Source organism: Ceratotherium simum, chromosome 33 (assembly GCF_057802395.1).
Source record: "Ceratotherium simum simum isolate JZ-2026a chromosome 33, ASM5780239v1, whole genome shotgun sequence".
Lineage (NCBI taxonomy): Eukaryota > Metazoa > Chordata > Mammalia > Perissodactyla > Rhinocerotidae > Ceratotherium > Ceratotherium simum.
Window position 1 is genome coordinate 5,550,600 of NC_141932.1, and position 23,004 is coordinate 5,573,603.

General features: G+C 41.2%; 1 protein-coding gene across 1 annotated transcript; it reads right to left on the reverse strand.

Moving 5' to 3' along the window:
• Nucleotides 1-208: 208 nt before the first annotated feature.
• On the reverse strand, nt 209-16,198 carry KIR3DL3 (killer cell immunoglobulin like receptor, three Ig domains and long cytoplasmic tail 3). Its single transcript, XM_087422273.1, is given in 10 exon segments — nt 209-1,165; nt 1,168-1,234; nt 1,333-1,385; nt 1,850-1,954; nt 4,628-4,678; nt 5,284-5,583; nt 6,944-7,243; nt 8,478-8,762; nt 15,852-15,887; nt 16,127-16,198. Coding segments are annotated over 10 exon segments (1,341 nt in total). The 5' UTR covers nt 16,161-16,198; the 3' UTR covers nt 209-1,055.
• Nucleotides 16,199-23,004: the final 6,806 nt, after the last annotated feature.

The following is a 23,004-nucleotide window of genomic DNA, read 5'->3' on the forward strand; positions in this document are numbered from 1 at the left end:
TCAATTTTGTTGTAAACCTAAAACTGTTAAAAATAAAGTCTTAACCAAAAAAAAAAAAAAGACACAGTTACTCACTGAAGATGGAATATTTGGCTGCATGAATGAACTAATTTGTTTCTCCACTAACATCATACTATCTTAAAGACATCTAGTAAGAATATTTGGTTATCAGGAAATTTAAAATTTGTTTATTTCTAGGCCTCTAGAGCTCAAGTTGGGACATGAACTCAGACTTGAATAAATTTTTCAGCACTGAGTATTTCAAGCTAGGTTTTAAAGAAAAAAGAACAATTCTCTTATATTTATGGATATATGAGTTACACAGCATGGCTGTAACTTCAAATAGGAATGGAAAGTACAGGCAGTTATGATGTCGAGGCTGGCAAGGGTCAAGTGAAATAGAGAATTGTGGGCTAAGCGTGGCAGTTTGGTTTCTGTCCAATAGACAAGGGAGACCACAGAAACTTGTAAGCAAAAGAGAACCATGCTCAGATTCTTGTTGTGCAGAAATTGCTTGGATAGATTGGCACAAGCAAAAGTGGCCAAATATCATGCAAGGAGGGGACTCTGCATTCCCCTCTCTCCTAGAATTCAATAGTTTGATCTGTTGGCATCTCCCATTAGAACAAGGTCCACAAGAATATGAGTTTTTTTTTACTAATATTTTCTTAAAGTCTTAGGATATACTGTGCCGCCTCTAGAAACTTGTTGGAGGAATTAATTCATTGACTAAATATATCAAAATTTCTAGAATCTCATCAGTAGAATGTCAGAGAAAGTGGTCCAATTATGGTTGGATTTCTAGAAGGCTTAGGTGATTTTGTTGACAATCTTAGAAATGGCTGGATCATCATAATAGCATCCTAGAATGGCTGGGGGGTTTTCTAAGGGGTCCTGAGATTTTAGATATGACACTCTGATGAAGAGTGATGACCCTAGAGATGAAGACCTATGTCTTCAGATTCCAGCTGTTGCTACAATGGAGCTGTCAAGCTGAGTTTGAGAAAAAGCTATGGCATCAATGGATGACCTCCTCAAGGTCTTTCTATGTGTGTTCAGGGAATAGGATTCAATCCTTGATCTGGTCTTAGCTTGTTGCGAATTCCATGTACACACTGGTAACAGTTGAGGCTTTCTTGGGCCTCGGGGAAGTGGGGATGACTCCTTTCTGTGTGAAAATCCAATGATCCAACTGTGCGTATATCACCTCCTGTGAGTCTTCTGCTTCAGGGTCCTGCATAAAAGGGAAATGATGGGTGAGGATGTGCACATATTTGTGGGGACTAGGAAGAAATGGGACTGCATTGAAGAGGGTGGGCTGAGAGGACCTACCTCTCTATTCACCATTCTGTCCGCCTCAGGCTCTTGGTCCATTAGAGCAGCATCTGTAGGGGATAGTAGTCATCTAAACACCTGGGATAGCACTTATGGATCCTCATTTCATATACAGACACCAAGATGCAGAGAGGTGCAGTGGATGCCTGAGATTTCTCACCTGCCCAAAAGCAGAGTCAGAAATTCCACCTCTCTAAAGTTCAAAGATCCATCCTAATAAAGGTTCCCAATTTCCATCCCATTGATTCTCTCTCCTACTTTCTCTCTTATATAGATTCTTCTCCTGGATATCATGGGCTGCACTGGATGTGACGATACACTGGAGAATTAGGCAATGATATACAAACTGAGAGAAGGGGCAGGAGCACCAAAGTTCTCGCTAGAAAGCCCTATCTCTGTGGCTCCTTCCTTGAAGCAGGCATCAGCCTGCAAGTGTGGAACACACACCTTCTAACTGTCATCCTAGCTCCCCAATTTGCCCAGATAGCACTGGCATCTTCTTCCCAAGACTTACTCTTTTTGGCAGGGCACCAGCGATGAATGAGGAAGAAAAGAAGGATAGCAAGGAAGATGATGGCCACCAAGGTCCCAATCAGAACATGCAGGTGTTTGGAGTTACCTGGAGAAAGAAGTGATTCCAATAAGAAGCAAATCATAACAGCTCTCTTTTACTGAGTGTCTCCTGTTTATAGACTGTTGGATAAATTCATAAACATCTCTACTTCCACAGCACCCTTGAATCAAACAAATTAAATTCTCCAATAAAAGGAAAAAAGTGAAAGCAATGTCAAAGTAAGTTGAGTTGCCTTATGTCATATAGTCAGGAAATGCCAACAAGAGGTGTGAGCTTAAGGTTGCAGAATGTGATGTTTACTCTCTGTGGTCTCATGAGGCATATATTAGGTTGATGCTCTGCTAGTGAGGCAGACGGAAAAGACAATCCTTTCTACCAGCTGTTGCTGAACACATTTTGTTGTTGTCCATTCCCTGCCCCCAGAAAACCAGTCCTTTTGGGAAGTAGGAGGAAAGTTGACCAGGAGGAAGTGCTGTCTCCTGTCTCTGAGTCTAATATCTGAACTCACTGAAAACAATATTGGTACTCACCTCCCAGGAATATATCTATATCTCCACATATGATTGGAAGTGGGGGTACAGCAGAGGTTTTGGGGTGATGGGAATGGAAGGGGGCAAGATCTATACCATGCATAGAGCACTTTCTCTGTTCCAGCACCTGTGCTCTGTATGCGTGTGTGTGTGTGTGTGTTTGTGTGTTATGCTTTCGCACTTTCCATCTGACCTCATTCTCCCCGAGAGCCTTAAAATGAAGATATTTAGCCTCATTTTATGGTGGATAAAATAGAGGATCAAAGAGGTAATCATACAGAAGTAGAATAATGATTTGTACGCAAGTGTCTTTATCTTTATGGTATATATTATGATTATAATACGTGCCTTCGCTTGCACCTCCCTCCATAATTTTCCTCTCCTCTGCCAATTATGGATTTAGGTCTTTTGAAAATAAATCTCAGAAAGTAATGTATGAGCCCTAGATCAAGCAACTAGGAAAAATAAGACCCAGCAGAACTTCTCTCCAAATGATTCTACCTCAACAGCAGATCTTATATCCATCAAATTCATTCATTTGGTGTCTCAGTTAGCACCATACTGCCCCAGGAGGTGGCAACTGTCTCCTACACGGTCTCTTGGCTCCAAGTTACGCACATTACAATCCATTCTTTTTGGATAAGTCACTATTAATCATATATGGATTCCTAGTAAACCCTGAGATGACTTCCAATGGCAGTGAACATACAGCACAGTCTCCTGTTTACTTACTTATATCATATAATCTGAGTCTTCTCTATCTTTCTACATTCATCTTGTAATTCTCTCCACCTCACCCACAGCATTACAGGCACGGACTCTTCCTTGAACATAACATTGTTCTCACTTTGGTAACTTCAAGGCTGATAGCTCTTGGAATAGTCTTCCACCAGTCTTCAATGAGTTAAATACTTCTTGTGATTAAGGTCACAAAGTAAATATTGCCTGATGAGTGAGAGATTCTCTACTTCTCATCCTAAATTGTCCACTAAACATTGTCTATCACTTTGTTTTAAATTTCATGCATAGACGTTTCGCAATTGATCATTCATTCATCCATTTGTGCATTCATTCTCTGACCTCCCACTTAACTATACTACAACATCACCTTTCCAAGAGCAGAGGCCAAATTCATCTTGTTTACTATTTGTAGTAGGCAGAAAAATTCATCCTCCTTCCCCAAATGTCCAGGTCCTAATCCCCATAACGTGTGATTATGTTATATTACATGACAAGGAGGAATTAAGGTAGCAAATGCAATTAAGGTTGATAATCAGTTGACTTTAAAATAGGGATATGATCCTGGATTATTTGGATGGGCCCAATGTAATCACAAGGGTCCTTAAAAGAGAAAGAAAGAGGTAGAAGGAGAGAATCAGAGAAAGAGATGTGATGAAGGAAGGAGGGCCAGAGTGATTTGATGCGAGGTAAACTTGACTAACCACTGTTGGTTTTGAAGATAGAGGAAGAGGAGAACAGGCCAAGGAATGTAGGCAGCCTCGAGAAGCTGTACAAGACAAAGAAATGAGTTGTCCCCTAGAGCCTCCAGGAGGAATGCAGCCCAGCTGCCAACTTGATTTTAGCCCAGTGAGGCCCATTTCAGACTTCTGACCTCCAAAACAGTCAGATCGTTTAAAATATGATGGTGTTTTAATCCACTAAGTTGTGGAAATTTGTTGTAGCAGCAACAGGAAATAAACACACACATTGCATATCCAGGACATGGAACAGTGATGAATAAATTAATGAAGAAGTCATATATGTGGGTGAACTCAGTTCTCTTGCTGCAAGACTCTTGCTCTACTTAGTACATCAGGGTTGCATGTTAACAGACAAGAACTCAATTCTCTAAGAACTGACACCCCTACCAGCTGCTTCCTTACATTCCCTCCCTCGAGTCACCATGATTTTCATCTCCAGTTAGGAATGGGGACAGAATAAGCATGGCTTTATTCCTGGGAAGGGGATCAGGTTTATTCTTATCTCAGTGGCAGAAAATGAGAGATTTAAGAGTTCTCATTGATCCTTACATTGACCCAAACCCCTTCTGCTGTTATACTGTCTAGGGATCAGAGAGGGAAGGTGACAAGCCCAAGGTCAGAGAGCTGGAAGGCTGCTGAGTCAACACTCCAACCCAAAGCTTCTCTCTTCCAGGTTTCCACAAATATGAGAGGGATCCTTTACTCACCAGTGTCTAAGCTTGGTTCTATGGGTAGAAGCCAACTACTTGAAGAGTTTCCTAGAAAACAGGACAGGAAAGAGATGAGGAAATGAAGCTGCCCATCTTCTACCCCACTGAAACTCCTTTGCCATCTAATGCTGAGCTTGTGGGAGTCCTGGGATGATCTTCCCATATCCCTGGGGACTTTACTTCCTCCCTTCAAGTTTCAGAGATGGAACAGGAGAAGTTGATGATGAAAGATGCCTATACTCAAGAAGAGGTCTCATACCTTGCATTAAAGGCATCTGTACCACCTGAGAAATCACTCTGAGGGTGAAAGGTCAGGAGGGGCTTCTGGGAAATGGATAATAGGGAGGGGCTGATGCAACCTCTGATCTCCCCAAACTAAGCCTGGCTGCTCCTCTTCCTAGCTCTGCCCTGACCCCTTTCTTCATCTGCCTGGATACACAGACCCCCTCGCCATGTGGGTGTCCATGCAAGATATGAAGGAGGATCTTGGAGGTGCATTCTCAGTCTCTTTTTCCCTTCCTCTTCATTTACCTGTGCTTCTTTCTCTCCAGAATTCCTAAGCATCCCCTCATTATCAGCAGGATGCCTCTCAGATATGGCCTCAAAATTTAGTCTGAGTCACGAGACATGGGGCAGGCTTGGAGCTTCCTCACCTGTGACAGAAAGGCGCAGTGGATCACTTGGGTCTGACCACCCATAGGGAGAGACATTTAAAGAGCCGTAGCATCTATAGGTCTTGTTGTGGGCTGGTGTCACAGGGCCCAGAGGGAAGATGGCCTGGAATGTGCCATTATGGCTCTGTCCTCCAGCAAGCCAGCATTCACGGGCCTCCCCCTCCCTGCATAGATGGTACACATCAAATGAGCTCTCAGAGCTGCAGAACAGGGTCACATTCTCCCCTAACCTCACCACGGGGCTCAGCCCAGCTAAGAGTGAAGGTTTCTTGTATAGTCCTGGAAGAAAAAGAGACAGTTTAGTTAGAGAGGCTCTTCCTTGCTCACAGTGTCCACACCTGAAGGACCTGAACTGAGAATTCACTATCTCTGTTATCTGACTTCTCTCTCTCTCCCCCTCATGTCTCTCTCTATCCTTCTACTTTCTCTGTCTCTTGCTTTCTTTCTCTATGTCTCTGACCTTGCCTCCCTCCTATTTTTTTTCCTTTTGATATATTTTTTACTCTCTCTGCCTCTCCTTGGATTGGTTGGTTTGATATGTATCTTTTCCTTTCATTCTGAGTCTTTCAGTTTCCATCTTGACCCTATCTTTATGCATCTCTCTCTTGCTCTCTTTCTCTCTCCATCTCCATGACTTTCTCTGCTTCTCTGTCTCTCTAGTTCTCTTTTGGAATTTATCATCCACCTCCACATCACCATTTTTCTCTATTTTTGTGCCTCCCACTCACGTCTCTGCTTTTTAGGGCTTTTATCTTCCCTCTCCCATCTTTCTCTCTAATTGTCTATCCTTTTATCTTTTTCTCCACCTCTTTTTTTCTTTTTATGTGTCTCTGAGCCAGTGTCTGTCTGTGTCTCTCTTCCATCCTTCTGGCCCATTCTGTATGTGTGTGTATGTGCATGTGCACCTGCATTTCTATGTCTCTACTCTTCGTTGACTCTGCTTTCTCTCTGACTGCATCTTTCTGTGGTCTTTTGACATCAGCGATCCTACAACAACTGGGAAGACCTTGGAACATGTGCCTGAGAAACAACTTTGGGAACCCATGAAACAGAACATGTAGGGATTGGTGTTTGGCTCCTTCACCCAGGACCATGGTATCTTGGGGCACAATATGGCTCCACCACATGGAATAAATCATGTCAAAGTAAACACAGCATCTATGAGTGCCACATGGGAAGAGGACACAGGATTCATGGGGAATCAGCCTGAGACAGGTCAGCCTGATCCTGTAATGTGGGTCAGATATGTGGTGTGCCTTTGGGTTCTCCTACTAGAGAAGAGACTGTGGAGTTAAAATGGAAACCAAGCTTCTAAACCATCCCAGGTCTCTGAACAGACTCAGAGCAGAAGGTCACCCTCCCTCTGATACATGAATATCTGTCCATATATCTCCCTTCACTCTTTATCTCCATTTCTAACTTTCCTGTCTTTGCCCCTATATCTTTCCTTTATGCTGTAACAAATGGTCTATATTGTTTCTCCTCTTACATCGTCTCTCTTGGTATAGCTGTCACCAAGTATGCCTCTTTTCGTAAGAACTCTATGTTCTTCTCTTTCATCACTACTTGGAGCTTCCAAGTCCTAGAACATCCCATCTACATCGCAAAGAGGACAGCGGGCAGGTCTGGACACTCTCACCTGTGACCATGATGTGCAGGGGGTCACTGGGGGTCGACCACTCATGGGAGGAGTAATTGATAGAACCGAAGCATCTGTAGGTCCCTGCATAGGCAGTTGTCATGGGACCCACGGAGAAGTTGGCATGGAAGCCCCCATCATGGGGCTGTCCAATAATGTGCAAGGGGTTCTCCATTACCCCCTCTCTGTGCAGAATGAAGCTGTCAAACACGATCTCTGAGCAACACTGCAGGGTCACATATCGTCCCAATTGCACCAGGGGACCTGGCTGGGCCAAGATGGAAGGTTTTCTGTAGACTCCTAAGAACATAGATGTTGTGAGTTTAGAAGGAGCCACCCTTCCTCACCCCATTCCATGGGACTTGGAATGAGTGAGGATTTCTTCTCATGTCTGCCTTTCTCCTTCCTCTCTGTGTCCTTTTCTATCTGAATGACCCCTTCTGTCTCTCTCTCTCTCCTTTTCTCTGTCTCTCTGTCTCTCGCATCACCAGACTCCATTCCCACTGTGCTGTCTTTGGCACTTTTGCTGTTGTATCCATTTCCCGCAGACCCCTTTCCTGTTTTCTGTGGTGGGGGTGGGAGAGTGACTACTGCAGGATGCATGTCCAGGCTCTCTTATGAGCCCAGCCATGCTGTTTTTGATTAATTGTAAATTCCTGGTAGAAGGTAAGAGTTAAGCAGTAAGGTAGGTACCACTGTACCTCCCAATGTCCAGCCAAGCTGTGCCTTGAGGGGAGGGGCACATCTCCTGTCATGTCTGTGCCTTCTTCATGGTCCCAGCTTCCATAGAGTGGCCTCTGAGGCTGGCTGTATGAACACTGACCTCTCCCTGTGTCACTGCAATCTAGTGGTGGCATCAGCATCCTATCCTTACCTATCGCTTAGGTAGCCTCCCTTCCCCTGTTGGGCTTCCTAATTTATCCTTCACCTGGGTATCTGTATTGGTTACTTATAGTTCTGGATGTCAGAAACCCAACACAGGTCTCACTGGGCTAAAATCAAGGTGTCTATAGGGCTGTGTTCCCTATGGAAGATCAAGGGGTGAATTTATTCCTGTACATTTTATGGCTTACAGGGGCAACCTGAATGCCTCGTTGCCTTCCTCCAACCTCAAAGCCAGCAATGTCTGGTGGAGTCATCTCATGCTGCATGACTCTGATGCTCACTCTCCTGCTTCCTTTGTTCTCTTATACGGACACTTGTAATGACCCCGAGCCCACCCAGATAATCCAGGATGATCTCCCCATCTCAAGGTCACCTGATTAACAACCCTAACTCCATCATCAATGTTAATTGGTCTTGGATTGCAACATAACATATTGGTAAATTTGGAGTATTAATATGTAGATCATCTAGTGGTTGTTATTCTGTCCATCACAGTACCCTATTCCCTGTATTAAATCCTATTTTACCTAAAATACTTGGAGTGGTTCCTGTAGTTCTGACTGGAGCCTGACTGACATTCCTACAAGAAAATTCTGGACTTAGGAAGATTGGGACAGTGAATAGCCACTCTGGATAAGAGCTCTCTGACCTGTGACCACAATGACCAGGGGGTCACTGGGTGCTGACCACACAGAGGGGGAGTGTCTGTAAGAACCATGACATCTGTAGGTCCCCGCATGTGCTGGGGTCACAGGGCCCAGGAGGAAGCTGTTCTGGAATATTAGGTCCCGGAGCTCAGTGATGTGGGCTCCATCATCCTTGTCCAGTCTGAATCTGTCAAACCCAAGATGGGAGTGACACCGAAGATTCACATGCTGTCCTTGCAGAACTACAGGGCTTGGCCAGGCAGATAAGGAGGGCTTGTCCTGACCACCTAGCGGAGAAGGAAACACAGCTTTAGAGGAGAAAATGGGGATGCCATCCCCTCCACGTGCTCAGAGGTTCCTCCTTCCCATGATTCTAAGGCTCCTTTCCAAACCTGGGGGTACTCAGGGCTACATGAAGACTCCGCAGCACCACATAGACATGGCATCTTCCTGCAACAAGTATTGACAGAGAATTTTGAGCAAGTAATGAATGACAGACTCTTACTAGATGTTGAAGATGAAAAAATGGTAATATAAAACAAGACAAAATAGACACTGTATAGGAGAATAATGGTGTGATGTCACCAACATGGCGAAGTGAGCTGTTCCCTTTGTGTCTCCCCTTTTTGAACTACAACTCAATGGACATTCATTGACCAACAGAAGAAGCCTACAGAGCACAACAGGATGCCTGAGATACACATGCAGCTATGCATCTGAGGGTGGATGGACTGACCCTCTGGGAAGTGTTGGAGATGGGTGAGCACTCCCTCCCCTCCCCTGGATGCCCTGTGCACACACAGGCTATCTTTCCAGCCTGGCACGAACATCTGAAAATGGGAACGTGCCCCAGGCTGACAGTAGGAAGAGGCAGTGGCAACCCTTAGCCCGCTGTGCCCCTGTGGCTGCAAGGAGAGGCCCTGGCTGGGTCCCCATGTGAAGTCCTGCCCATGAAACACAGCAGCCTGTGGGTCTGCAAGCAGAGTCTCTGGCAGAGCCAAGTGTGCTGGGGCAAGCAAACTCTAGGCCTGTGCTAGTCCCCACAGTACAGCTGAGTGAAAGGGGCAGTGTGCCCCAGGGCGACTGCAGAAAATGATGGTGGCCTCCCATAACCCACTTGTAATCACTTTCCAGGTGGGGTGGAGCCCACCATGCCCCTGTGGCCCCAAGGAGTGGCCCTGGCTGGGTCCAGACTGAAGCCCCATCCACCAGGCACAGTCCACACAAGTGCCTGAACACTCTCCAGGCTGCTGGTGCAAGCACCTGCAGTACCCACACAACATCCAGCAGACAGAGTGCAGCCAGAAACTCTGCTCCTGCTTTCCCTAGTGGTAGCAGGTGGAATCTGTCACCTAATACCAGCACAAATGCCCTGACAAAAGATTAGTTCATCAAACACCAGGAAAAACCACAGCAACAGTTCAAACCAGGAGGAAAATGAAAATTCTCCAGAAACCAACCCTGAAGGCACAGAAATTTACAATCTAGATGACATAGAATTCAAAATGGCTGTCATAAAGAAACTCAATGAGTTATAAAAGAACACAGAAAAATAATTCTGTGAGCTCAGGAATGATTGAAACTATAAAAAAAAGAACCAAGTAGAAATTCTGGATTTGAAAAACATAATCAATGAAATAAAAAATAATCTAGAATCCTTAAAGAATAGAGCTGATGTTATGGAATAAAGGATTAGCAATTTAGAGGATAAAAATACAGAAATATTACAAGTGGAGGAGGACACAGAAATAAGATTAAAAAAATGAAGCGATTCTTTGAGAAATACCCAATTCAATTAGGAAAAGCAATATAAGGATTATAGGTATTCCGGAGGGAGAAGAGTGGAAGAAAGGAGCAGAGAGCTTGTTAAAAGAAATGATAGCTGAGAACTTCCCAAACCTGGAGAAGGAATCAGATTTACAAATACATGAAGCTAATAGAACACCTAATTACATCAAGGCTAAATGACCTTCCCCAAGGCATATAACGGTAAAACTGGCAAAAGTCAATGACAAAGAAAAAATATTAAGGGCAGCTAAACAAAAGAAAATAACATACAAAGGAGCCCCTATGAAGTTTTCACTGGATTTCTCAGCAGAAACTCTACAGGCTAGGAGAGAATGGAATGATATATTCAAAACACTGAAAGACAAAAATTTTCAGCCAAGAATACTCTATCCAGTGAAACTTTCCTTCAACGATGGAGAAATAAAGGCTTTCCCAGATAAAAGCTGAGGGAATTCATTGCCACTAGACCTCCTGTACAAGAAATAACTGAAGATGTGCTCACGTTGCAAACCAAAAGACAAAGGACTACAAATCTTTGAGCAAGGAGATAATTATACAGAGAAAATCAGAAAACTGAAGCTCTCTATCAGAACAGGGAAACAAATACTCAGTTATAACCTAATGATGAAGGGAAGGAAAGCATCAAAAGTAACTATAAATACTTCAACTTAGTCACAAACTCACTGCATTAAAGACAGAATAATTTGTAGCAACAATAACTCAGACGGGGAAGAGGAAAGGGATGGAATCTTCTTAGGTTAATGGAGATAAGAGGCTATGAGAAAATGGACTATTTCATCTATGAGATCTTTAATACAAACCTCATGGTAACCACTAAACAAAAAATCAGAGCAGACTCACAATTCCCAAAAAACAGAAAACTGAGAAAACATCCTCAGAAAACCACCAAAATGAAATGGCAGTCAGAAATACAAAGGAAGAGAAACAATGGAAAAATAGATCAACCAGAAAACAAGAGATAAAATAACAGTATTAAGCCCTCATATATCAATAATCACTCTAAATGTAAATGGATTGAACTCTCCAATCAAAAGACAGAGAGTAGCTGGATGGATTAAAAAACAAGATCCAACAATATGCTGCCTTCAGGAAACACATCCCAGCTCTAAAGACAAACATAGGCTCAGAGTTAAGGGATGGAAGACGATACTCCAAGCTAATGGCAAACAAAATAAAGTAGGTGTTGCCATACTTATATCAGACAAAACAGACTTCAAGTTAAAAAAGACAATGAGAGACAAAGAGGGGCAGTATATAATGATAAAAGGGACATTCCACCAAGAGGACATAACACATATTCATATATATGCACCTAACGCAGGGACACCAAAGTAAATAAAGCAACTATTAACAGGCCAAAAGGGACAAATTAACAGCAACACAATAATAGTAGGGCATCTCAACACCCCACTTACATCTATGGACAGATTATCTAGACAAAAAGTGAACAAGGAAATGGTAGATTTAAAAGAATCACTTGATCAGATGGACTTCATAGACATACACAGAGCATTCTATCTAGGAACAGCAGAATACGCATTCTTCTCAAGTGCACATGGATCATTCTCAAGGATAGATCATATGTTTGGAAACAAGGTAAACCTCAATAAATTTAAGAAGATTGACATCGTCCCAAGGATTTCTTCTGACCACAGTGATATGACACTAGAAATCAACTACAAGAAAAAACTGTGAAAGTCAGAAATATGTGGACACTAAACAATGTTCTACTGAATAACCATTGGATCAATGAAGAAATCAAAGGAGCAATTAAAAAATACCTGGAGACAAAAGAAAATGAAAATACAACATACTACCTCCAATGGGATACAGCAAAAGAGATCATAAGACGGAAATTAATAGCAATACAGGCCCACCTCAACAAACAAGAAAAATCTCAAATAAGTTACCTTAAACTGCACCTAACAGAACTAGAAAAAGAAGAACAAACAAAACCCAAAGTCAGCAGAAGGAGGGAAATAATAAAAACCAGATTGGCAATAAATGAAATAGAAACTAAAAAGACAGTAGAAAAGATTAATGAAACTAAGAGTTGGTTCTTTGAGAAGATAAACAAAATTGACAAACCCTTGGCCAGGCTCAACAAGAAAAAAAGAGAGAAGGCTCAAATAAAATTAAGAATAAAATTAGAAATGAAAGAGGAGAAATTACAACAGACTCTGCAGAAATACAAAGGATTATAAGACAATGCTATGAAAACTATGCATCAACAAATTGGATAACTTAGAAGAAATGGATAAATTCTTAGACTCATACAACCTACCAAGACAGAATCAAGAAGAAATAGAGAACCTGAAGAGACCAATCACAAGTAAATAGATTGAAACAGGAATCAAAACCTCCCAACAAACAAAAGTCCAGGACCAGATGGCTTCTCTGGAGAATTCTACCAAACATTCAAAGAAGATTTAGTACCTATCCTTCTCAAACTATTCCAAAAATTTGAAGAAGATGGAATGCCTCCTAACTCATTCTATGAGGCCAACATTACCCTAATACCAAAACCAGAGAAGGACAACACAAAGAAGGAAAATTATAGGCTAATATTGCTACTGAACATAGATGCAAAAATCCTCAACAAAATATCGGCAAACCGAATACGGCAATTCATTAAAAGGATCATACACCATGATCAAGTGGGGTTTATTCCAGATTCACAGGGATGGTTCAATATTTGCAAATCAATCAATGTTATATACCACATTAACAGAATGAGAAATGAAAACCACATGATCATCTCAAGAGATGCAGAGAAAGCATTTGACAAGATCCAACATCCATTTATGATAAAAACTCTCAACAAAAGAGGTATAGAAGGAAAGTACCTCAACAAAATAAAGGCCATATATGACAAATCCACAGACAACATCATACTTAATGGTGAAAAACTGAAAGCCATCCCTCTGAGAACAGGAACAAGACAAGGGTGCCCCCTCTCGTCACTCCTATTCAACATGGTACTGGAGGTTTTGGTCAGAGCCATTAGGCAAGAAAAAGAAATAAAAGAAATCCAATTTGAAAAGGAAGAAGTGAAACTCTCACTGTTTGCAGATGACATGATTCTATATATAGAAAACCCCAAAGAATCCATAAGAAAACCTTAGGAATAATCAACAACTACAGAAAAGTTGCAGGGTACAAAATCAACTTACAAAAATCAGTTGCATTTCTATACACTAACAATGAACTAGCAGAAAGAGAAATCAAGACTACAATCCCATTTAAAATCACAACAACAGCAAAAATAAAGTATTTAGGAATAAACTTAACCAAAGAGGTGACAGACCTATACACTGAAAACTATAAGACATTATTGAAAGAAATTGGAGAAGCATGAAGAAATGGAAAAATATTCCGTGCACATGGGTCAGAAGAATCAAAGTAGTTAAAATGTCCATACCACCTAAAGCAATCTACAGATTCAACACAATCCCAATTAGAATCTCAATGACATTCTTCATGGAAATTTAACAAAGAATCCTAAAACTTAAATGGAACAACAGAAGACCCTGAATAGCCAAAGCAATCCTGAGAAAAAAGAACAAAGCTGGAGGCATCACAATATTTGACTTCAAAATATACTACAAAGCTGTAGTAACCAAAACAGCATGGTACTGGCACAAAAACAGACACACAGATCAATGGAACAAAATTGAAAGCACAGAAATAAAATCACACATCTACAGGCAGTTAATCTTTGACAAAGTAGCCAAGAACATACCATGGACAAAGGAAAGTCTCTTGAATAAATGGTGTTGGGAAAACAGGACAGCCACAAGCAAAAGAATGAAAGTAGACCATTATCTTGCTCCATAAACAAAAATTAACACAAAATGCATTAAAGACTTGAATGTAAGACCTGAAACTATAAAAGTGCTAGAAGAAAATATAGGCAGCACACTATTTGACATTGATCTGAGCAGAATCTTTTCAAATATCATGTCTGACCAGGCAAGGGAAACAAAAGAAAAAGTTAACAAACGGGACTACATCAGACCAAAAAGCCTCTGCAAAGCAACGGAAACCATGAATAAAATGAAAAGACAACCCACCAACTGAGAGAAAATATTTGCAAATCACTTATCCGACAAGAGGTTGATCTCCAAACTATATAAAGAACCCACACAACTCAACAACAACAAAAAAACAAACCCAATAAAAAATGGGCAGAGGTTATGAACAGGCATTATTCCAAAGAAGATATACAGATGGCCAACAAACATGTGAAATGATGTTCAACATCACTACTTATTAGGGAAATGCAAATCAAAACAACAGTGAGATATCACCTCACACCTGTAAGAGTGGCTATAATTAGCAAGACAAAATGAACAAATGTTGGCGAGGCTATGGAGAAATGGGAACCCTAATGCACTGCTGGTGGGAATGCAAACTGGTGCAGCCACTACAGAGAACAGTATGGAGATTTCTCAAAAAATTAAACATAGAAAACCATACGATCCAGCTATCCCACTACTGGGTATTTATCCAGAAGAACTTGAAATCAATGATCCAAAGAGATCTATGCACCCATATGTTCATTGCACCATTATTCACAATAGCGAAGATGTGGAAGCCACTCAAGTGCCCATCAACTGATGAATGGATAAAGAAGATATGGTATAAATATATACAATAGAATACTTCTCAGCCATAAAAACGATACAATTGTCCCATTTGCAACAACATGGATGGACCTTGAGGGTATGATGTTAAGTGAAATAAGCCAGACAGAGAAAGAAAAATACTGCACGATTTCACTCATATGTGGAATATAACAAATACATCAATAAAGGGAACAGATCAGTGGTTACCAGATGAGAAGGGGGTTGAGGGGTGAGTGAAAAGGGGAAAGGGACACATATGTGCGGTGACAGACAATAATTTGACTACTTGGGGTGACCACGATGAAGTCTACTCAGAAATTGATAAACGATAATGTACACCAGAAATTGTACAGTGTTGTAAACCATTATGATCTCAATAAAGTTACTGGAAAAGAAAAAAAGAAGAAGAATAACCTACTTGAATGAAGTCACATCAGCTAACATGTGAAACACATTAAACCATTGAGCCTGCATCAGAAAGTTCTGGAATTTCAGGGGGTCATGGCATAATTTTCTCCCACCCCTTTGTATAGAAGAATGGCAGTACCACTCTGCAGCTCTGCATTTCCCTCATGGAAATGGGGGAGAACTTGAGTTATCTTGTCCTCAGAGGGTCTGTTTTTCCTGGCACTGCTTCCTTCCCTTGCTCTACAGACAACACCATTTCCTCCCCACACACCCCAGCCCTCAGCACCACAGTCTCCTCCAGGTGCCCATGGAGCCTGGGTCACCCAACGTGAAGAGTCTGAGGAGAGTCTCTAGACCGGAACTGGGGGATAGATTTCCCAGGGACCCCATTTTCTGGTTCACAAGAGATTCACCCATAGGCTTACAGAAATCAATGCATCACCCAACCTCCTGTGTCACCTGCCCTCCTGTTACAGGAAAATACTCTTATTTGGGATAGACAGCAACCCAAGATTTGGAGAAAGGACTCACCCACTTGTGCCCAGATCCTCTGGACCAGGGAGAACTCTGGAAAGAAAGACTCATAATGGATGATCCACCTCCAGACAAGACCTGGCCTCCCACTCCTGTCCCCGCCTGGCCTATAAGCCTCACCAGTGAGGCCTGTGCTCAGCTGAAGATAAACTCAGCCGTCAAGGCTCACCTCACCCCACGTACACAGGGTGCTCTACTGTGGAGACACCAGCCTTCCAGGCCAATATTTCCACCATAGTGTTCCCGCCCCTTCATTCCCTTCCAGGACTCACCAAGACACACCAGGCTGATGATCGTGGGTGACATGGCGCCCCTTCTGCTGAACAGGAGACTGAGACCCAGCAAAGTTGATGCATACACAGGATGTTGTTAGAAGAGCCTAAGTCAGGTAGTTTATAAGTTTGACCACAGTGTGGAAGGATGACGCACATAGGCTCTTCTGATCCTACATATGGCGGATGTGGGGGCCTGGCCAAGGGCGGAATCGGGCTTCCTGGAAAATTTTCAGACTAGAGCTGTCGCTTCAGGGCATTTACTAGGGTCAGACTTGAAATACAATCTGGGACCCAATCCCTCCTAGGCCGAATGATCAAATTCTGTACTCACATTAAAGGCCTTTGATGTATTTTTTGTTGTTTTTATGTGAGCTTCAAACTCTTCTTCATGTGTGTTCGATACCTAATAGATATTATTATTATAACATATCTAATTGATATCATTAATATTATACCAATTGTAACATATAAATCAAAATGTATTTCCACACTGATATTTCTAGTATTGAAGCAGTACCAGTTAAAAATATTTGAATTTCCCAGTAGAAGGTTTATGCACTTATTTGGAATCATAGAGATTCACTTTGTTTGTAATAAACAAAACAAGTAAATTCTGGATACTGTAGTTTTATCTGGAATTCATCTTATGACCCAAGAATCCAAACTCATTGTTCTCTCTCTCTCTCTCTCTTTTTCTCTAACTTTAAATTATATATGAATATATAAATATCCTTTAACATAATGCTATAGAAAAGAAACTTTCCAACAGCCAATTGTGAATGTTAGAAAAAAAATAACTTCAGAACATTTCTAGAAAAAAAACACCTGATAATATATGCCAACTTGAAAACCATTGCAATAACCAAACAATCAAATCTACCAATGTATTTTTGCCTTCATTCTGTTCCTTGTTTGACTCTTACAGCTTCTGAAATTTGCATAAACTTTTCCATTACGTATTGTAAATAGAGTTCTATAACATTTCTATATATGTGTAAAACTTGTAATTTTTATAAATTATGTGTGTGTGTTTGTACACATGCACCTATCTACCCACCTGCGTAGTTGTTACAAATGAAAAAAATATAAACTTTGAATCATACTATTTTATTTTCACATTTATATTGCAGACACATATATTGATTTTTGTAGCCCCGTTTCACTCTTTTGGATTTCTGTATACTGTTCCTTACATGACTATATCAACATAGACTTATCCATTCTTCTTATGGGCAATTTTGTTGTTTCTAGGTTTTCTCTGTTATGACCCACAGCTTTTTGATGATTTGTGTATTTAATCCCTTGTATGTATATACATGATTAATTGGCATATGTTGCTAGAAGTGAAATTATTGGGTTTTGGAGCAAGTGGATGTTCAGCTTTAATAGTGCAAAATACTTCCAACATGACCAAAAGTCACCGGGAGAACAATGTTTATCAATTTCATTGCTTTTTGCAAGGAACAACCTTTTGATTTCATATATCTTTCTCTGTCATGTCTGTATGTATGCATGCATGTGTATATGTATGTACGTATTTTTGCTTATTATAATTTATGTCTTTACTTCAAATTACTTTGGAATTCATTTACTCTTTTTTAAAGTGTCTTAAAGTGAGATTCAGATCTCTATTTAAACTTTTTTTCATCTCAACACAAACATTTGAAGCTTCATGTCCCTTAAAGCACTGTTTTATCTGGATCACTCATCACTTGATACGGCAAGTGCTCATTTTCATTAAGTATGAAATATTTTCTACTCTCCTTTGCCATGTTTTTCTTTAATGCATTGGTTATTTAGATGCGTGTTCATTAATTTCCAAATATCCGATGACTTTTCAGCTATCTCTTGGTCATATATTTCTATTTTAATTCAGCTGTTGCTGTAAATCATTCTCTATGATTCAATATTTTAAAATTGATCTTCCTGAATGTTCCAAGGGCACTAGAAAGGACTGTGGATTAGGACATTTTGGGGTGGAAGGGTTTCTAAATGTCAGTCAGGTAAAAATGATTAAATTGTTTTTCGTGTTTTTTATATCCTTACTGATTTTCTGTCTACTTGGTCTCTCAACATCCTATAGGGGAGTGCTGATATCTCTAGCTGTAATTTGGATGTGACCAATTCTGCTTTCAATTATGTCTTTGTTTTAATGTATTTTGAGGTTGCAAATTCAGGTCTATACGCATTTGGAAGGGTTGTGTCATTTTTTTTGAATCTGCCTCAATCATTATGAAGCACTACTTTTCACAGCTCCATTCTTCCTGGTTTTAGAGTTTGTATGGATAAACGTTTTTTGAGGTATATGTTACATACAAAATTAACCTGTTTTACAAATACAGGTCACTGACTGTTAGTACTATATTTAGATTTGGGCATCATCACCACAACCTAATGCCATTCGTTTATACTTGACTTATCAACCTCTTCTTAATTGAAGTAGACTTCATGCAGACAGCACGTGGTTGGGTGTTGATAAAACATATTTCACAATTTCACACGTATTTACTCCTCTGGCACTCTAATTTTTTTGAAATTTAAGTTTCCAACAGTATCATCAAGCTTCTAACTCAATAACTTAATTTAAAATTTATTGTAGAACAAAGCTTCTAGGAACAATTTTCTTAATCTTTAGTTGACTGAGAAAGTTTTAATTTCATCTTTATTGTTGAAACCTGTTTTTTGGGGTTATAGAACTCTTGGTTGAAATATTTTCTTTCAGTAATTAAAAAATTTTGATCCATTGACTTCCCACTTCCATAGTTTCCAATGGAAAGTATGCTATAGTTCTTAGTTTCTTACTTTACATATAATGTGATTTCCCCTCACCGTTGGCTGCTTTTAAGATCTTCTCATAGTCATTGTTTTTCAGCCTTTGAGTGAGATTTATTTTAGGAAGTGTTTTTTTTTGTGTTTTTACTTCTTAGGTGTCATCATGAAACTGGATAAGTTAGTTTACATTTGTTATCAAATATGAATAAATTTGGGCCATTATATCTTCAGATATTTTTATGTCCTCTCCTATCATTCTACACATATGTAACATGAATTCAATTGCACATATATAACATCACATACCTATAGCCCATATGTCACTGTGGCTCTGTTCATTTGTTCCAATACTTTTTTTCTATCTGTCTTTCATTTTGCAGAATTTCTATTGCTATATTTTCAAGTTTACTAAACATTTTTTCTGCAATATCTAATCTGCTATTAATGTGATGTGCTGAATCATTTTGTTTTTTTCATTTTTGATATCCTTTCCATAGAATTTCCTAGTTGTTTCTTTCTTATATTTTAAAAATTTCTTTTGAAACATTATATTGTATTTTCTCCTTAATGATGAAACATATTCATAGTATCTACAATGAAATTTCTGTATTGAAATGACCAGTTTCATGATTTTTTTAATTTATGGATTTTCTGATATTGTATCATCTTTCTCCTGCATATGTACACATTTCCAAGTTCCCCGAACTTCCAGCCATTTTTTATTGGAATGGGAAGGTTATGAATGTGATGTTATTGAGTACTAGATTTTGACGTCTTCTTCTGAAGAGTGTCACATACTTCTGGCATGCAGTCAGATACCCTGCAGAGCAGCTTCAGTTCTTGGAAGTCTTTGAATTTCCAGTTCCCAGATATTGTTTGCCCAGACATGTAGATTTTCACTCCGTGCTAGTGTGGCTTAGTATTTGGAAAGAGACTCAATTGGAACCTTATGCAGGTATCTGGAAGCTCCGCTTCCAGTGTTATCGTTATAAAATTCTATATTCTTCAGCTGTCCTGAACTCTGAACTCCATCTCTTCTACACAGGAGACCTCTATATCCTGTTTGAGATTCTCCTCCTACACTGTAGTCTGGAACTGCATCCAGACACATGGCCTGTACTCACTTCATTTGTCTTCCTTCTCTGGGTCTCATACTCAAGTCCTGGCAGTTGTCTTACATCCAAAATTCAGAGCTTCAGGGGCAGGCTCAGGGTGGGAAGTAGAAGATTCTCTTGTCCTCATCCAGCATCAATTTTAGGCAGTATCTACATGCCTGGGCCTTGAGGGTAGGGCTCACTCAGTGTTTCTCTCCCTCTTCCCCCTGGCAGCCAAACTCAACCTTGTGTGTTTGGTTGGTTTGGGGCAAGAAATTCCTATTCCTCAGTCAGAAGTCGCAAATCTCTAACGATATTTGTGTAGGAGCCTGTGTCCTACAGTCCCCCTAGAGGAAGAGGGATTTTAAAAATTTACCCTTCTGAGAGAAGTCAAGATGGCAGCATAAGCAGACTCTGAACTCACCTCCTCCCACGGACACTGCCAATTTACAACTACTTGTGGAAAAATTACCCCTGAGACAGAACTGAAAACTGGATAAGAGGAACTCCTGCAACAAAGGACAATGCTAATTGAGGTGGAAGAGGCAGAAATTCCCTTCTGGAGAGGAAAAACACCACCTTCACAAGCCTCAGCACCTCATGGCCACCCGGGAGCAACCCAAAGGTACACAGCCCTCCCTGGAGGAGCAGGGCCCCGAGTCAGGGAGCGCTCCCGCTGTGGGCATTTTGTGGACCCAGCACAATCAAGATGAGTGGCATAATATCTGACTTTGTCTGCTACTAAAACATTGGGGAGTTACCCTAGAAAAGCTGGTTCACAAAGAAATTAAAACTGGCTCTTAAAGGGCCCATGCAGAAACACACCTGTCTCAGAAGCAACCTAAATTACCAGAGAGAAAGGTGCACAGTGCTTTGGTGTAAAGAGACTCACCTGAAGGCCCTGAGTGCATCTCGGTGAGATGTGAGATCTCTCCAGGGACTGGGACATTGGCAGCGGACATTGTTGTGGCCTGGTGTGGGCGTGCTGACACAGAGGTCATTGGAGCTCTCCCTGGGGCCTGCTAGCCCAGGTCTGCCCCACCCACTAGAGCACCGATTTAATCCAGTTTAGCTAGGGCAGGCAGCCCACACTAAAGACTGGCTCCACCCAACAACAAGCCTTCAGGCAACTTGTGGGCCTGCATAGATTGATGACCAGATTCTCTGAAGCCTGGCAACTGAGCCCACTTCAGTGTGGCAGGGCGTGCACAAGGAGTGGGTGGAGAGTGTGGGGTGGTGGAGTGTGTGGGGCTCCCGCTGTGGAGAGACTGGGTCCACTTCAAGAGGTTGGGGCACTCACACGGGGCAGGACTGTGTTGACTGTGTGTGTGGACCTGTGAGCGGCAGGGCTTGTCAGCTGCAGAAGACTTGTGCTTCTCAAAGACCCACATAGGGGGTTTGCCCCACCTTCCAAAGCCTGAAACAATTGGGTGCTCCTATACCTGAGGCCAGCCCCACCCAGCTGCAATCCTCAGAGAGCTTACAAGAGACCTAAAGGCTGGAGGCTCATAGCAATTGTAAGCCCCTGAGCCTAACAACCTGCCACTCTGGGGGCCTACTCACTTAAATACTGCAACACAAATGTGTTATTAGAACTTGCAGCAAACTGTGCTGGGATTCCCCACCCCTGATAAAGAGACTGAAGGGCCCACAACAACTACAAGCAGCTGAGCACTACAACAGCTGAACAGGAGCATAACTCGGCATCCCTGGACACCTACAGGGAGAGCAAACAGGCCACAACAGAAGGACACACGTATCCCACACAGGGGTAACCCCTGGAACATTGAGAACTGAGGGAAGGACACTGCAGACCTCCTAAGGGATCACTTACATAAGGTCACCTATCCAAGAGCAGGAGACGTAGCTGACCTACCTAATACGTAGACACAACCACAGGGAAAGAGGCTAAATGAGGAGACAAAGGAATACATTCCAAGTAAGGGAAAAGGAAAAAACCCCAGAAGAGGAACTAAATGAAACAGAAATGAGCAACCTACCCAAAAGAGAGTTCAAACAAAGAGTCTTAAGTATGCTCACTGATCTGGGGAGAAGAATAGATGAACTCAGTGAGAATGTCAACAAAGAAATGGAAGATATAAAAAGAAACCAATGAAAATGAAGAATACTATACTGCAAATGAAAAATTCACCAGAGGGACTCAAAAGCAGAGTAGAGCATACAGAAGAACGGCTCTGCGAGCTGGACGAAAGACTAGAAGAAATTACCCAAGCTGAACAGGTAAAAGAGAAAAGAATTAAAGAGACTGAGGACAGTCTAAGGGACCTCTGGGATGACATCAAGCACACTAACATCTGTGTTATAGGTGTCCCGGAAGGAGAAGAGCTAGACAAAGGGGCAGAGAATCTATTTCAAGAAATAATAGATGAAAACTTCCCTAACCTAAAGAAGGAAACAGCCATCCAGGGACACGAAGCACAGAAAGCCCCAAACAAGATAAACCCACAGAGGCCCACATCAAGACACATCATAATCAAAATGTCCAGAATTAAAGATAAAGAGAGGATCCTAAAAGCCGCCAGAGAAAGACAAGTTACATACAAAGGAAACCCCATAAGGCTATCAGCTGACTTCTCAGCAGAAACTTTATAGGCTAGAAGAGAGTGGCATGATATATTTAAAGTGCTAAAAGGAAAAAACTTACAGCCAAGAATACTCTACCCAGCAAGGTTATCATTCAAAATGGAAGAAGAGATCACAAGTTTCCCAGACAAGCAAAAATTAAAGGAGTTCGTCACCAAGAAACCAGTGCTACAAGAAATGTTAAAGGGACTGATTTAAGGGGAAAAGAGAAGACCACAAATAGGAAAACTTATCTATTTCCATGATAAGAGGGTAATGGATACAAATGCACAAAAGAGAGGTTAGATATAATATCAAAAACATAGAAGGAGGGAGAAGGGGAGTTAAAGAGTAGAGCTTTCAGACAGAGGTCAAACTAAAGAGACCATGAATTCTGTATAAAAGGAGAAAGGAACAGAGAAGGAC